The 14,853-nt window shown below is 45.2% G+C and overlaps 1 protein-coding gene across 7 annotated transcripts in view; it reads left to right on the top strand.

Annotated features, from left to right (window-relative positions):
* DUSP16 (dual specificity phosphatase 16) overlaps positions 1-13,583 on the top strand; it is an 81,542-nt gene extending 67,959 nt beyond the window's left edge. For all 7 annotated transcript variants that reach the window (XM_044228637.1, XM_044228634.1, XM_044228635.1 and 4 more), the window contains 3 exons: positions 2,587-2,746; positions 7,905-8,028; positions 9,842-13,583. In XM_044228637.1, coding sequence (XP_044084572.1) covers positions 2,587-2,746; positions 7,905-8,028; positions 9,842-11,018 — 1,461 coding nt within the window. In that variant the 3' untranslated portion in view covers positions 11,019-13,583. The remainder of the gene's footprint in view (positions 1-2,586; positions 2,747-7,904; positions 8,029-9,841) is intronic.
* Positions 13,584-14,853: the final 1,270 nt, after the last annotated feature.

Below are 14,853 nucleotides of genomic sequence, written 5' to 3'. Positions count from 1 at the left end.
CATACTGTTTTCCAGAATGGCTGTCCCAGTTAGCATTCTCACGAGCAGTGTCGAGGGCTCCCCCTTCTCCACATCCTCAAGAGACTGTCTATTTAAATGTTCAGCACAGTACTTGGAAATAGTAGGGATTCATTAATTGTTAAATATTATTCTGGTAGATATTTTATTAATATGTATTATGTACCATAATATATTAATAAGCCTCTAGCAGAAGTTCTCAAATATTTTTTGATTGAATTTAGGTTCAGTGGCCATTTCTATAAACTGAAGGTTATGAAGCTACTTGTCAAAAAGCATACATTGTTACACTCTTTCTATGGGGGAAATCAAATTTGACAGTCACTATAGATTTGTAACATGTTTTGTCTATAGGGAGAACTGCCTGTTATCTTCTGAAACTTCTAGGTCTTCATTACTGAATTGGGTAGAAAGTGACGTTACTACATCGTTTCACTTTTAATAAGTCTGTAGTCCTGTTGGTGGATAGGAGAAGGACCTATAAAATGATTCATTTAAGGACCATTGGCAAGAAAGGCTTGAAAGGCTCCTTAACTCCAGAGGGACCCATTGCCATTTTACATGGGAGATACTGCAGTTGATCAAGTGGCAGTAATCTCAGCATGGAAAAACAAATGTGACCTTTGCTACATGTACGAAAGTTGAAAAGTTGTAGTAAACACCATTAAGATCTTCACAACCTGATTGTGAACCTACCAGAAGCACATGAAAGCAGGGTCATTCGGTCACTCCAGGAAACTCACCTGGTTCCCAAAACTGTTTCTTGACATTATCATCTCACAGTTGAGAGAGGGCTTACATGGCTTGGATTTATTGAGTCTACCTTTGTGTAAATATACTTATTGTGCCTTATGTGGTAAATGAAGAGGTTTAGGGAATTGGCATATTTCAGGAGAGAAAATAGGAAGAAAATGACCAACTGTCTTTGTAGAGGAGGTACATTCCAAGAAATGACCAGAGTTGCTTAAAAGAGAATTATTTCAGGCTTAGAACATTTTGAACTATAGGAAGGAGGGTTGTGGGGGCTTGCCTGGGAAATAGTGGACAGGGTGTTGGTTGAGCAAACACGTATTGAGTACTGCTGTGTACCTGGTGCTAAAGGTAGGAAAACAAGTGCAAGTCAGTCCCAGATCTCACTGCCTCACTCCTTGCTAAGAGAGGCCAGCAAGCTGCTCAGAACAGCAGTGCACTCTGAACAAAGTGCTTTGGAAGAGAGTGCAATGGTGAGTTATGCGTCCGTGGAAGGAGTGCACAATAAGGTTAACTTCATCAAAGCCAGAAAAGTGGATGAGAGTGACCAGGAAGAGGAACAAGGCCTCCAAAACACAGGAGTGGCATGAACGGCAGCGTGGAAGGGTGGGTGCGCATGTGACGTTGGGGGATTGGACAGGAGCAGGCAGTGACATGGTGACATTGAAGTGTGGGCAAAGCACTTAGCCCATGTTTGATTATAAGAAAGATTACTCTGGTTTTTGCTCATGGTTTAGAGATGAAACACCACAAACTTCCAAGAGCTCCCTGGTGGCTCATTTGTTGTTGGGGCTGCCTGCTGGCCAAGGAGCAGCAGGGAACAGAGAGGAGAGGACAAATGGGAGGTGGATACCAAAAGGAGCTGGCAACCATCTGGATAGGGGTCATGAAGGAAAACAGATGACTTGATCATATTTTCTAGCTCAGGTGTCTGGGTAGATGGTATTACCATAAACCCAACTTCTGCTGACAGAGAGGAAACGGGACTTTGGGGCCCAGAGAGATAATGTGTTGAGTTTCTGACATTTTGAGTTTGAAGGGCCTGAGGAACATGCAAACAGAGACACCCAGGAGGTAGTTAGAAAGACAGGTTGGAAATTAAAGAGAATGTATATTTAAAAGTTGTAAACATGTAGAGCTGATAATTAAAGCAATGGCAATAGATTCAGTCTTTAAAGAGAATATTCAGAGCGACAAGACTGCCTAGGACTTCATCTTTGAGAACAACCAGCGTGTTCCATTTGGGAAGAAAATGTTCTTGTTGTGTATACCTATACTCTGTAAAGTCATAGTAAACTGTCCTGGTTTTATTTTGTATTCTTCCACTTCTTTCTCAGTAATGAAGAGAAAATAGTTTATTATATTAATGATGTGTGATCTTCAAGCATACTATTTTATTTTAACAATTTACTTATTTGAGAGAGAGAGATGGAGTGCGTGTGCATGCAAGAAACTGGGGGACAGGCAGAGGGAGAGAATCTCAAGCAGACTCCCTGATGATTGTGGACCCCAACACCGGGCTCAGTCTCATGACCCACAAGATCATGACTTCAGCTGAAACCAAATGTCAGACGCTCAATCTCTAAGCCAGCCAGGCATCCCTTTAAACATGCTATTTTAAACAGCCTTTCTTTACCCTTAAAAACAATTCTGCTTTAAACTAAAGTCACTAAATGTCACTGTGCTAGGTTTTTGGATTTCGCTGATTGAATTAACGCTGATTTCAAGGAAACTAGTAATTCCTATCATTAAACTTCACTCTTCCAAAATGATTGCCGCTGGTGTGTTCATCACTTTAATTGCTCTCTCTCTCCACAGGAGCTGATGCAACAGAATGGGATTACTTATGTGTTAAATGCCAGCAATACCTGTCCTAAGCCCGACTTTATCCCTGAGTCTCATTTCCTGCGAGTGCCTGTGAATGACAGCTTTTGTGAGAAAATTTTGCCATGGTTGGACAAATCAGTAGATTTCATTGGTAAGTAGCTCCAGTAGTATTATAAGTCCACTGGGTTATGTAGAGTCTCATATACAGGTATACCCCTTCCTTCCCTTTTTTGTCTTTAGAGGAAAGGAGCCTATTTCAGAGATTCTGTAAGTCTAGGAACGATACATGTTGCTGCTTATCTTACTCAGTGGCCAAGGTGACATGTGTGCCATGCTGTCGCTGAGGGACTGCCTTGTGATATTCTGGCTTCCTGAACACCACGTGGTTAATCCTGATGAGATCTGTGATTATGTTGGCAAGTATTTGAAAATCAGTTAAACTTATGGGATTAAACTTCAGCCATTTTTTCAGATCCCATAAATGACTCTTGGAAGCTTTGGTGGTGTTCCTTAAACTGGTTTCACCTCGCTGCTATGTTCTCCCCAGAGAAAAGTCATATCCTGTGAAAACAAATCCCATCTTTATGTCACGGAGACTTGTAAGCCTCAGTCCAAGTGCCAATAATTTCAAGTAGCGGGGGAATCTTAAAAAACTCCCTGATACCTCCTGTGCTGTATTCTGCTTGCGGGCCTGTCAGTCCTGGTGCTTGGTGACGTTTTAGTGCCTCACGATCAGGTCTGGTCTGGGAAACTGGTGATGTGTATTTGAAATGCAGTTTTAGTGACAAGTGGCTGAACGGGGGAGATCCACTGTTTGCTCTCAACCAGCACGAGGAGCCCCTTTGCTCCTGATGTTCCATGTGAGAAGTTCGTGATGTTTTCTTCCTCTAGTCACATAAGCTTGAGCACTCTGAATTAAATACTCTGAATTTGTTACTGTAATTAAGAAAAGAACTGGTTCCTTTAAAAATCTGAAATTATGTACATTAAGCCCCTCAACTATACCTGAGAAAGGAATTTCCTGAGAGAGGAATTTCTAGATAATGCTTTTGGAACTTTGAGTAATTCCAAAACAGTTCTCCTTTTTTTTTTTCCCCTTCAAGATTCCAGATTGCCAAGTTTTCATCTTTAACTAGGATGCAGTCTTTGAAACATCAGAAGATAAATGGCTTAGATAATTCACTTTATAATATTCACAAATAAAACTCCCAAATGAATCACCCCACCGCTGTATTTCTAGGATGTATTCATACATATATCCTTGTTTTTGCTTATTTAGAAGGTAACACTTAATGTTCCTATTGTCATGTTAATCCAGAGGCATTTGGCTCTAATCTCAGCTAAAAGTGCAGTTTCAGGACCTATTTAGAAGAGACCTCATCTCAGTGTTCGAGCTTTGGGAGAGTTAGCAGAAAAGAGAAAATGAGTAACTTTGCCCCAGCTTGCTTTCTTCTTTCCTGGTAGACCTAAGGGTCATCCTGCCACTTAGTTCAGACAGAAGGAATTTACCATGTTCCAGCTTGGTTAAGCACACCCAAATACGTATTCTAACTTATTAGTAATATCTGAAAATATTTATACTTCCCAGTATTTCACTTGCTCAGCCCTATTTACTAGGGCCATTGCTCCCCATGCCTCCAGCCCGGTCATTCAGTGTGAACCCTTTGGAGGCCGGCGCATGGTCACAGTGGTTGCTGGCCTCCACTGTGCTCTTTGCCGTGGTCAGTCCTGGCAGGTGCACAGTGGGAAAACTGCCCCCTTACCAGGGCTGAGTGACTTACAGGCTTGTGGAAGTTTTGTCTGTTTATTATTGAGGTAAGTTTCAACAAATTTCTGGGTTTGTTGGGAGGACTCAAGTGTTCATGGAGTTTTGTCTTTATTTTTCGTTCCCATGGGCAGCAGTGAGCTGCGGTTGCCTGGGACTGTGGGACATTTTTGAGGTGCCCAGTCCCGGCTGGCTGCTCCTCCGGCGCTCTCCCTCCTCACCCTGCCCTCGGCTCCCGCCCCGCGTCCTGAGTTTGCATGTGGGTCCTGCAGGGAGGTGACCCAGGGCATGTACTTTGGAGCCAAATTGTATTTGGGTCCTGCCTTCCTTGGTTACTAGTTAAGTGATTGGTGTAAGCTTCTCAGCTTCCTGATCTGGAAATGGGAGGTAGTGTATGTACTTAGAGGGGAGTTGTGACGATCAAAGTAAGTAACAGACGGAGAATACCCTGTCCTCATAACTGGTCTTACTAAATAGCAGTTTTACAAACGATCCTCTGAGTTCTTTCAGTTTTTTTTCTTAGATCTGTCCTCTGTAAGTGCGATGATTGCTTCTTTATTTTTAGCCTTTTTAAGTCTCATCCTCACTGGCTCCCCTTTACCCATTTGTTATTCTCTCTGCCCTTTTTGACCTCGATTTTTATTCCTGAGCTGCTGTAGTGACAGCCTGCTTTTCTTCTTTCCAGTAGTCACCATCCGTGCTTTTGCTGCCCCCTGTTCAGCAACCTTCAGTCCTTAGCCTGACATTCCCGGCCCTCCAGCCCCTACTCCCCACCTTTGAAACCTTCTTTCTAGCAACCCCCTGCTCTGCCCACCCCGCCCCATGGCGCATGTGCAGTGGCCCTGGTGGACTGTTGGATGAGCGGCCTTTTGGGTCCTCCTGCATGGCCGCCCAAGCACACCTTTCCCTTCTCTCTGCCAGCTCCCTGTGTGTGAGACTTCCTTTGCTTTAACACTCCCTTTAGGACTCATTTCTGTCAAGAGCTGAACCCCAATCCAGTGTAATATTTTCATGTAGAGTTTTTTTTTTTAAGATTTATGTATTTATTAGAGCATGCTCATGCACAGGGTAGGGAGGGGTGCAGCAAAGGGAGAGAGAGAGAATCCCAAGCAGACTCCCTGCTGAGCCCATGGGGCTTGATCCCATGACCCTGAGATGACGACCTGAGCTGAAATCAAAAGTCAGATGCTTAACCGACTGAGCCACATAGGTACCCCTCAGATTTCTAAAATACATCCCCAGAAGTGTCATGATTGTAAAAGCAAAGTACAATGCAGAATATTTGAAAAACAGAGAAAAGGAAACCTATAACCTCAACATCCTAACTTATTATCTGTTATCATCATTTTATTTCCTTCCAACTCTTTTCACATTTTCTATAAAGATTGCTTTTTAAGGTATGTATGAGTCGACTAGCCAGTATTTACTGGGTGAATAATATATGACCAGTGTGAAGCCCTCTGAAGTAATTAGAAGCAAGATCCTTCTAGGTCCTTATAGTCTTGTTTTGAGATAACTGTTTTAAATAATTGAGAGAATATTGTCAACATTTAAAAAAGTTTCTGAGGAGCGCTTAGGTGGCTCAGTCATTAAGCATCTGACTCTTGATTTCGGCTCCGGTCATGATCTCAGGGTCATGAGATTGAGCCCCATGTCAGGCTCCACGCTGAGCATGGAGCCTGCTTAAGATTCTCTCTCTCTCCCTCCCCCACCCCGACCTCCCCTCCAGCTTTCCACCTCTATACGTCCCCACTTGAGTGCACACACACTTTCTAACTAGCTAAATAAATAAAATTTAAAAAATTAAAATCCAGCCTACTTCCGATAAGAATTTAAAGCAGCTTACAGTATGAGATTAGGATAAAAAAAACACACATTACACACACTACACATTAAAATAGGATCAAAGGGCAAGAACCAAGTAATATGGAGCTAGAAAAGTACAATAAAATCTAAATTACAGTTCTCTTTTGAAATTGAGTGAAAGACTCAGCTTTGAGCTTAGCAGCATAGGCAAAAGTGGAACTACTAAGATTAGTACAGGCTGAGGACTGTGTAGTTGAGACAAGGGAGAGAACAGTAGAGGCCCAGGAAGGCATGGGACTTGATGTACATGGGTTTATATATTATCATGTTGTATAGTACATATTTCCTTGTCTCAAGAATTTATATTCATTTGTTACTGTTTCATTATGTTTGATTTCACTATCTAGAGAAAAGCTGATTATTCATATACTATCCAAAAGTCCTATGTGTTTTGTACATCCTGAATAATCATAGACATTAGGAGTTTGTAATGTCTATAACAGAAGTGGGGAGACTGGAGAGGCCTTATATTACTATTTAGCTGCCAGAGCAGAGTCCCAGGAGATCTGTGAATTACAAGAATTTTGACATAAGGTTTGGTAACTTTTGGTGGTGTCAGCTAACACAAGAGCAAAATGGGGAGAATCGAGCCCCACGGCTGTGGCTCATAGGTAAGCGCACGTGTCACTGTTCTGAAGTGAGGCAGTCCTAGTGCTGGCTGACATGTTAGCAGGTTCCAGGCAGCCTGGGCAACTTCACTTACTCCCACAGGTAGCTTCTGAAGCCCCTCAACAGGGAGAGATGGCAGCACCGTTGGGCTGAATGTTCTTGGTTCTAAGTGTCTAAAAATCCCACCTACCCTGTTGTAGGGAATAGACATGATGCAGTCAGGAACTCCTGGATATCCAGGAAAGGTTCAAGTTCCCTTGGTCCTCGTTAAAGGGAAAACCTGATTCATAGCACACACATGGTTTTCTTCTTAAATTCAGCAAATAAAGTTGAGCCACTTTATGACATACAGAAAAGTCTAAACTATAGGAAGATAGGTTCTGAGTCAGGATTTTAAAAGTACCCTGACCTGGCATCTTTTTGCATTCTGATGTGATATGGTGATAGTCCTCTCTCTCCCCACCCTCCTGATTTTTAAAATTAGTAATGTATGTCACATATGTTTGAAATGAGAAAATATTTTTTAAAATTTCATACCTCTTATATGTAGCAAAACATTATACCAAAATACAATGTTATATGTCAGTTATATCTCAAAACCGAAAATCCTGTCTCAAAACTGTAAAAAAAGTGTAGTATCTCTTACCTAACTAGAAAGAAGTTGGAGTGTCAGACAACATGGGTAAAGTTATTTTCTTTACGCTTCTCTGCATTCTGAAATTTTCCACACTAAAGAAGTAGAATCATGTCATCATAATGTAGGATGTATAGCCAGGGAAAGTTATTAAAATAAAAATAATGTAAAAAACCCATTGGGAAAGGTACCGAGTAAGAGATGAGCTTGAGTTAGGGGACTCAGTGCTTACTAACATATCTGGCCCTTTGCTGTCCTGTATGTAAATGATGAAGTGATCTTCCTTTTATCTCCTTAAGAAACTATTGAAAGGAACAATATGTAAGTAGATGAGATTTACTCGGAGTTATTAGATGAAAGGAAGTAACTGGCAGCAAGATCTCACCGTTGACCATCGTTGTTCTTAGTGACCCTTTTTAAATTTGACTCCTGCAGAGAAAGCCAAGGCCTCCAATGGGCGCGTCCTGGTGCACTGCTTAGCCGGCATCTCCCGCTCGGCCACCATTGCCATCGCCTACATCATGAAGAGGATGGACATGTCCTTAGATGAAGCTTACAGGTGAGGGCCAGAATGTGTCCTGTGTGACAGGCTTTTCATTTGACCTGAAGTGTGAAGGGAGAGGAGGGCATGGAACCAAATTAAAGCAAATCAGGATTATTTTAGTTACATGCTGTATAGGCGACTGGATTTTTAAATGGTTTTTCAAAGACCGGAGAAGAATGCACTTGTATAAGTTAGCATGAATTCCACCCAACTCGTGTTGGGTTCATCTTCAGCTACTTTCTAATTTTCAGAAACAATAAACCTAAACAGAACACCATCCTGTTAAGTGAGTTTATATCTTTTCCTAACTGGGGAAGTATATCTGAGGGGAAAAAAGCTCCAGCAGATTACCCGTTACAGAATTCCTCCTCCTGCTTCAAGTTTTGTGCCTCCATCACTGTGAAGAAAAAGCCCAAAGAGCAAGTAATTGTCAAAATACGTTTACTGAGTCCAATGTCCTACATTCTAGAGTTGCCCAGAGTCTGCATTTTGACTGGATCGCTCTTTCCACCCTTGGGCCAAGTGGAGGGCAGGCAAGTGGCAAGCGTGCACAGGACCAGGGTTTGTGCCCTGGGTGAATCGGGGGCCCCTGCGTGCTTAGCGAGTAGAGGTGGGGAGTTTCCGTGTGATAGAGAGCCAGTACAGATGGGTGCAGGAAGCAGGCCTTTTGTAACAATTGGACTTTTTTCTCACATTGGAAGATGTGGAAAGAAATGGGCTGCCCGAGCAGCTTCTCATTCGAGGAGCGAGCCTGGAGGAGAAGGGTCCTACCTTGGTCTCCATCAGCTCCCTCATCCCCCAGTCAGGCTGTTCTCCCCACAGGGCTTCTGGCACCATTTCGGAAGCAGAAGGAAAGGCACTCTCTGTCACGTTACCAAGTCTTATTACGAGGACCCTATGTTTATATTTGTTTATATTTGTTATTTGACCTCAGTTTGCTTTAGGTTACTTGATTTCCAAGGAGTTTGTGATTTTCCTCTGTCTGTGTTTAAGTACAAATCCTCAGTGTGGTTTCACTCCTGCGTCTTTGGCAGGGTGTCTGTGAAGGTCAGTAGTCAATGAATTCATCTAAGAGTCTGTTTCCACAATTAAACATAAAAACTATTTATTACTGGTTTTTACCCCTTGATGATTCTTTTTAACACAGTGGTTATAAAAATGGACCCAGACACTAGGCCTGGTTTTGAATCCCAGCCGTGTGATTCTGGGCAAGTCACTTAAGGACTTTGTGTCCCTATATGATGGGGTAATATACCCCCCTGACATGGGTAGTTTTGGGGACTGAATGAGATAATACTCTGTCTAATGCAGTAGCCCAGTGCTTAGCACACAGAGCCACCTGAGAGCTGACGACTCCGTCATGCTGGAGACAGAAGGAACTTGAGTGTGTGCTTTGATGCTCTGGTCACCTGATAACCATTTTTCTTGTCATTAATTAAAACGTGCAATGTCCTGAGGAAGTGACTGTGGGGACTTTGAGAAGGCACAATACAGGGAAAGCTGGAGAGTGGCTCTCAGTCTGTACTTCTGATGGTGGCGCCAGCGCTGAGGTTGGGGCAGGGGTGGTTAGGACAGAATCTTTGCTTGTCGGTTGCATTGGAAACTGTAGGTCCTTGAAAATAAGAAGGCTAAAACTAGAGTTTTGGGGGCCTGGCCCCTGTCTTTATAGCATGTTCCAGGGACATGTATGTCTCCCTGAACTTCCATACCAGTTATCTTCCCATAGGTATCTAATAATTCCCTTTTCCTTAATATTCTATTTTCTAGCTATTTTAAAGATAAAGTGCAGCTGCAAAATTTACGATTTTTGTGCCTTTGCTCTCCACAGATTTGTGAAAGAAAAAAGACCTACTATATCTCCAAACTTCAATTTTCTGGGCCAGCTCCTAGACTATGAGAAGAAGATCAAGAACCAGATGGGTGCATCAGGGCCGAAGAGCAAACTCAAGCTGCTGCACCTGGAGAAGCCCCATGAAGCCGTCCCTGCAGGCTCCGAGGGTGCACAGAAGCACGAGCTGGGCCTTAGCCCACCCTGTGCCAACTGCGCTCCCTCCGAGGTGGCAGGGCAGCGGCCCGCACATCCCACCGGGGCACCCAGCCCGCAGCCCTCACTGCTGGAGGACGGCCCCCTGGTGCAGGCGCTCGGCGGTCTCCACCTGCCCTCGGGCAAGCTAGAGGACAGCAGTAAGCTCAAGCGCTCCTTCTCTCTGGACATCAAATCCCTTTCGTACTCGGCCAGCGTAGCGGCATCCTTGCACGGTTTCCCGTCCTCAGAAGAGGCTCTGGAATACTACAAACCTTCCGCGAGTCTGGAGGGGGCCACCAAGCTCTGCCAGTTCTCTCCAGTGGAGGAAGTGTCGGAGCAGACCCCCGAGAGCAGCCCGGACAAGGAGGAGGCCAGCCTCCCCGAGAAGCCTCAGCCGGCCAGGCCCCCCGAGGGCCCGGGGAAGCGGCTGCACTCGGGAAGAACCAGCGCCGGGGGCGCTGCCCCGCGGCCCCTCTTCTCCCCCCTGCAGCGGAGCGGGAGCGTGGAGGACAACCGCCCCGCCAGCTTCCTCTTCGGCCTGTCCGCCAGCCAGCAGCACCTCGCCAAGTCCGCCGCCGGCCTGGGCCTCAAGGGCTGGCACTCGGACATCTTGGCTCCCCACACCTCTGCCCCTTCCCTGTCAGGCAGCTGGTATTTCGGCCCGGAGCCCCCTCGCTTCTGCTCGGCCTCAGCCGTCTACGGGGGCGGGGGCAGCTACTCAGCCTACAGCTGCAGCCAGCTGCCCACCTGCGGCGACCCGCTCTACTCCGTGCGCCGGAGGCAGAAGCCCAGTGACAGGGCCGACTCCCGGCGGAGCTGGCACGAGGAGAGCCCGTTCGAAAAGCAGCTGAAGCGCAGAAGCTGCCAGATGGAATTTGGCGAGAGCATCATGTCGGAGAACAGGTCGCGGGAGGAACTGGGCAAAGTGGGCAGCCAGTCCAGCTTTTCGGGCAGCATGGAAATCATTGAGGTCTCCTGAGAAGGAAGACCCTGCGGGCTTCTATAGACAGTACTTTCTTGTTCACAAAAATATTCCCTGTAAATCTGAAATATATATATGTACATACATATATATTTTTGGAAAATGGAGCTATGGTGTAAAAGCAAACGATGGATCGACACAGCTGCTCTCTCAGCGTCCGCACTTGAGAGCAGCTGCTCTTTCTCACCAAGAGTGGATGGGCAGATGCTAGATGTCCTCCCCGCCAGATGAGAAATTGTACGCAGCGCATTGCACATCCTCTTGTTCCTACTGAGTCCCAGTTTGGGTGGTGGAGGATGACATGCCCTCCCATGTTCATGTTGTGCTACAAGAGCTCTCGAGTGCTAGCGCCTGTCCGGCCCCCTCCGTAGTGCACCTTAGCGCTGAGACTGAGCCAGCTCGTGGGTTGGGCGGGTAGACCCCATCAGGGACAGAACCTCACCGTAAATGCAAGAGAAACGAGCCCATCCAAAGCGGACTCGCACACCCAAGCTCAAGTGGCAGCCGAGTGCCGCGAGCCTCATTCTGCTGCACACACCGTTAGGGGCCTTGCCAAGGTCGACTTCAGAGCAAACCCAGTACCTCAGACTGAAAGTCGGGGCTTTCACCACTACCGAGTCTGGTAGCCTGTCTTCTAGGCGTTGTGAATAGGTAGGTAGCTAGTCACACTTTGCAGGCCAATTCAGACGGTCTCTGCACAAATTTCCAGGTGGGCCTGGATGGTGGTAGTTAATTTTTTCTTCTCGGCTTGATGAAGAGAAGGGGAACCGTCTAGGATTCAATTGAACAGCCAGGGACCTGGCCTCGTAATGATTTAAGGTAGGTCGGGAGGCTAAACAAGTCTTCCTCCCTCCATGTGAATCAAAGAGTTGTTCTAAATGGGGTTGTTAATCCTTTAAATAAAGATGAACTTGGTTGAAGCCAGATGTGAATTTATTTGGGTTGGTAGGACAGGAGCACCTTCAAATTCTCAGCCAAAGTAGATTTTTTTCCATTTTAGTTTCTTTGCACAGGTAGGTTTTTTACAAAAACCTAATAGGTAGACTTTTACAGGAAACTATCACGAGGGAGAAAAGCTCTGGAAAGATTAAAGAATTAAAATTGCTAAGGAGAGCCAGGAAACTCATTTTTCTCAATGGTTTTGTTCCCCTGAGCCTGTGATGAAGGAGGTACCTCTGTAATTTCCTCACACTTTCCAATTTACTAATAGGGCTGAGAGGCTAGTTCAGTGAAGAGGGTTCTGAATAAAACAGTATAGGAAGGTGAGGGGAAGGTGGCTGGCTTTTGTTGTGAGTGGAGCGGGAAGCCACAGCCAAGCTATTCTCAGAAAGTATCCCCGGCATTTTTTTTTTTTTTTTTTTAGTAGAAAAGACATATCAAAATGGAGTGGGACCAAGGTGGTCTCTCAGTCTTTGACCTACAATCACTGTATGGACTCAATCCTGGCAGCTGAAAATAGAGGAGTTAATTGGAACAAGTACACAAGTGATTAGTACATACCTGCTTTTAAACTTCCCGGCTTGAGTCTTGTCAGCTACAGTATGGTCCTCTTTTGAAGCCTTAATTCACGTCAGCAGCTTTTTTTTTGGGGGGGGGGATAGGGGTTTTGTCATTTTTCTTTACTGTAAGTGTAGCTAGTTGCTGACTCATATCTCAGGTTTTTCTGTGTTTGAGAAATGGATAGTCCTTCGACTAGGATGTGACTTCATGTTTCCTATGATGACTGCTGAAACCAGCACAGAATGAATGATGTGATTCAGAACGGACTTGCTCATGATGATTCCAAGCAGCGTGTAACAGAACTGCTCGCTCGTGCACGGGTAACGTGCTGTGATCCGGGTGTAAAATGAAGGCAGGAAGAGAGGACACTGCATAGGGAGCTCAGTGTTCCTGTATGGAAAAAGTTCTGTTAAATGATGTTAGTTTTTCCACATACATTTAAATTTGGGGTGTAATCAGACATTCTCAAGGAGTAATTTTTGAGGTGTTCTGCATACACCAAGTGTGGAAGAGCTCACTTGTTCTCCAGAGTCTGGTCATAACTGTGGAACATTTTTAAGAAATGAAAGCAAGAGCTCCAGGGTTAAGTCTGTCCCAGGAGGGTTGTGGGGGGGACTTCCATTGTTCGGGGTTTCTCCTGGCCATGGTCCCCTTCCTTCCCGTGACTGCACGGTAGTCCTTCCACAGCCTTCAGTCTCGACTGCATATGTCAGATACACAGTTCTCTGGCTGGAGACTGCGGGGCCCCGGGGCAAGCCCTGCCACTGCATGGGGAGGCTGGCTGCTCTCTGCTGTAGGGGCTCATAGGGCACACCCTGGAGCCTGCCAGCAGGACACTGAACTGTGATTTCTAAAGAGCAAAACTAGATTCTGTGTGAGAAAGGCTGGACTATGGTTGACATTTGTAAAGTGAGGTGGTAAGACTGTATAAATGTTTAATATGAATATAGTGTTCTTTTGGAGTAAGATGCTGTTGAATGGTTAAATTGTGCATTTCTCATTTTGATGTTCATGTATGTTAATATGAAATAAAATCAAAACTGGTACCTGTTTATACATAAATGAGAAAAGGACCTCTCCTTGCAGCTTTTGGTGGGAAGAACAATATCCGAGTTGCAGAAGGAGGCAGTGGTGGGACCTGTCCCACTGTTCCCACAGCAAAGGGGACTTAGCTCAAAATAAAGTGGTGGGGCACCTGGGTGGCTCAGTGGGTTAAAGCCTCTGCCTTCGGCTCAGGTCACGATCCCGGGGTCCTGGGATCGAGTCCCGCATCCGGCTCTCTGCTCGGTGGGGAGCCTGCTTTCCCCTCTCTCTCTGCCTGCCTCTCTGCCTACTTGTGATCTCTGTCTGTCAAATAAATAAATAAAAATCTTAAAAAAAAAATTAAAAAAATAAGTAAATAAAAAAAATAAAGTGGTGAGGGCACCAGATACAGTACGTGTGCCGTCCTTCCCATGAAACACCAGCTCCTTGGCTGAGAGTTCCAAACTGGCCTTCGTTCTTCAATGCCTGTACCCATGCACACTACAGTGGGGAGCCCTAGACACTTGGTAAATATTTGCTGACTGACTGAACCGAGAATAAGTATAGGGAGGAAGAAGACCAGATGCACATTCATGGCACATTCTAACGGTATATGTAAATGGTTTTATAATTCTTATAGGAAAAATGGGGAATAGTCATTAAAGATCTGTTCTCCATCCTTGCCATGTACATCTTCAGGACGCCTCTGCTTATAAAGGACACTGCATAGGACAATTTAGGAGACTAGTAGCTTAGTCTCATCAAAGGAATAAAGATTTTACTACCTCCATAAATATGCTTCATAATAAAGCATATTACTTTGGAATAAGAATCACAGGTGATGTCACTTAAGTTGGTTGGGACAGGCGTCTGAGATGAAGTTAACTTTAAGAAAATTTAAAAGCAAGAGGGATGGTACTGGGTGAGCCAAGACTAAGAGCGGCCTTGGCCTGCACCTGGCAAAGATCCAGAGGCGGACACAGGACGGAAGAGCAAAGGGAGTGGGAGCACGTCTGCCTCCAGAGAGGAAGGCGGCGTGAGCAAGCAGGTGTTCAGGGAGAGGCTTCAGATGAGAAGGTGCAGATCTTGGGAGCTCCTGAAGGCCAAGTCTCTTACGACTTAATTGCACAGATCTGGGGACCTCTTAGAGGCCAGTAAGAACAGGCTAGTATGGGAAGACTGGTTTGAGTTTGACAAGGAATATCAGACCAGGGCTCAGGCTAAGGGAAAGGAAGATAGAGATGTCAAGGCAAGGGTGTACATACCGGCACTAGTTGACAGAAACTTTTCACGTCAAAGCTGTCACTGC

This window comes from Neovison vison, chromosome 12 (genome assembly GCF_020171115.1).
Source record: "Neovison vison isolate M4711 chromosome 12, ASM_NN_V1, whole genome shotgun sequence".
In the NCBI taxonomy this organism is placed as follows: domain Eukaryota; kingdom Metazoa; phylum Chordata; class Mammalia; order Carnivora; family Mustelidae; genus Neogale; species Neogale vison.
The sequence above is the reverse complement of the archived record's forward strand: the minus strand, read 5'-3'. Positions and strand labels throughout refer to the sequence as shown.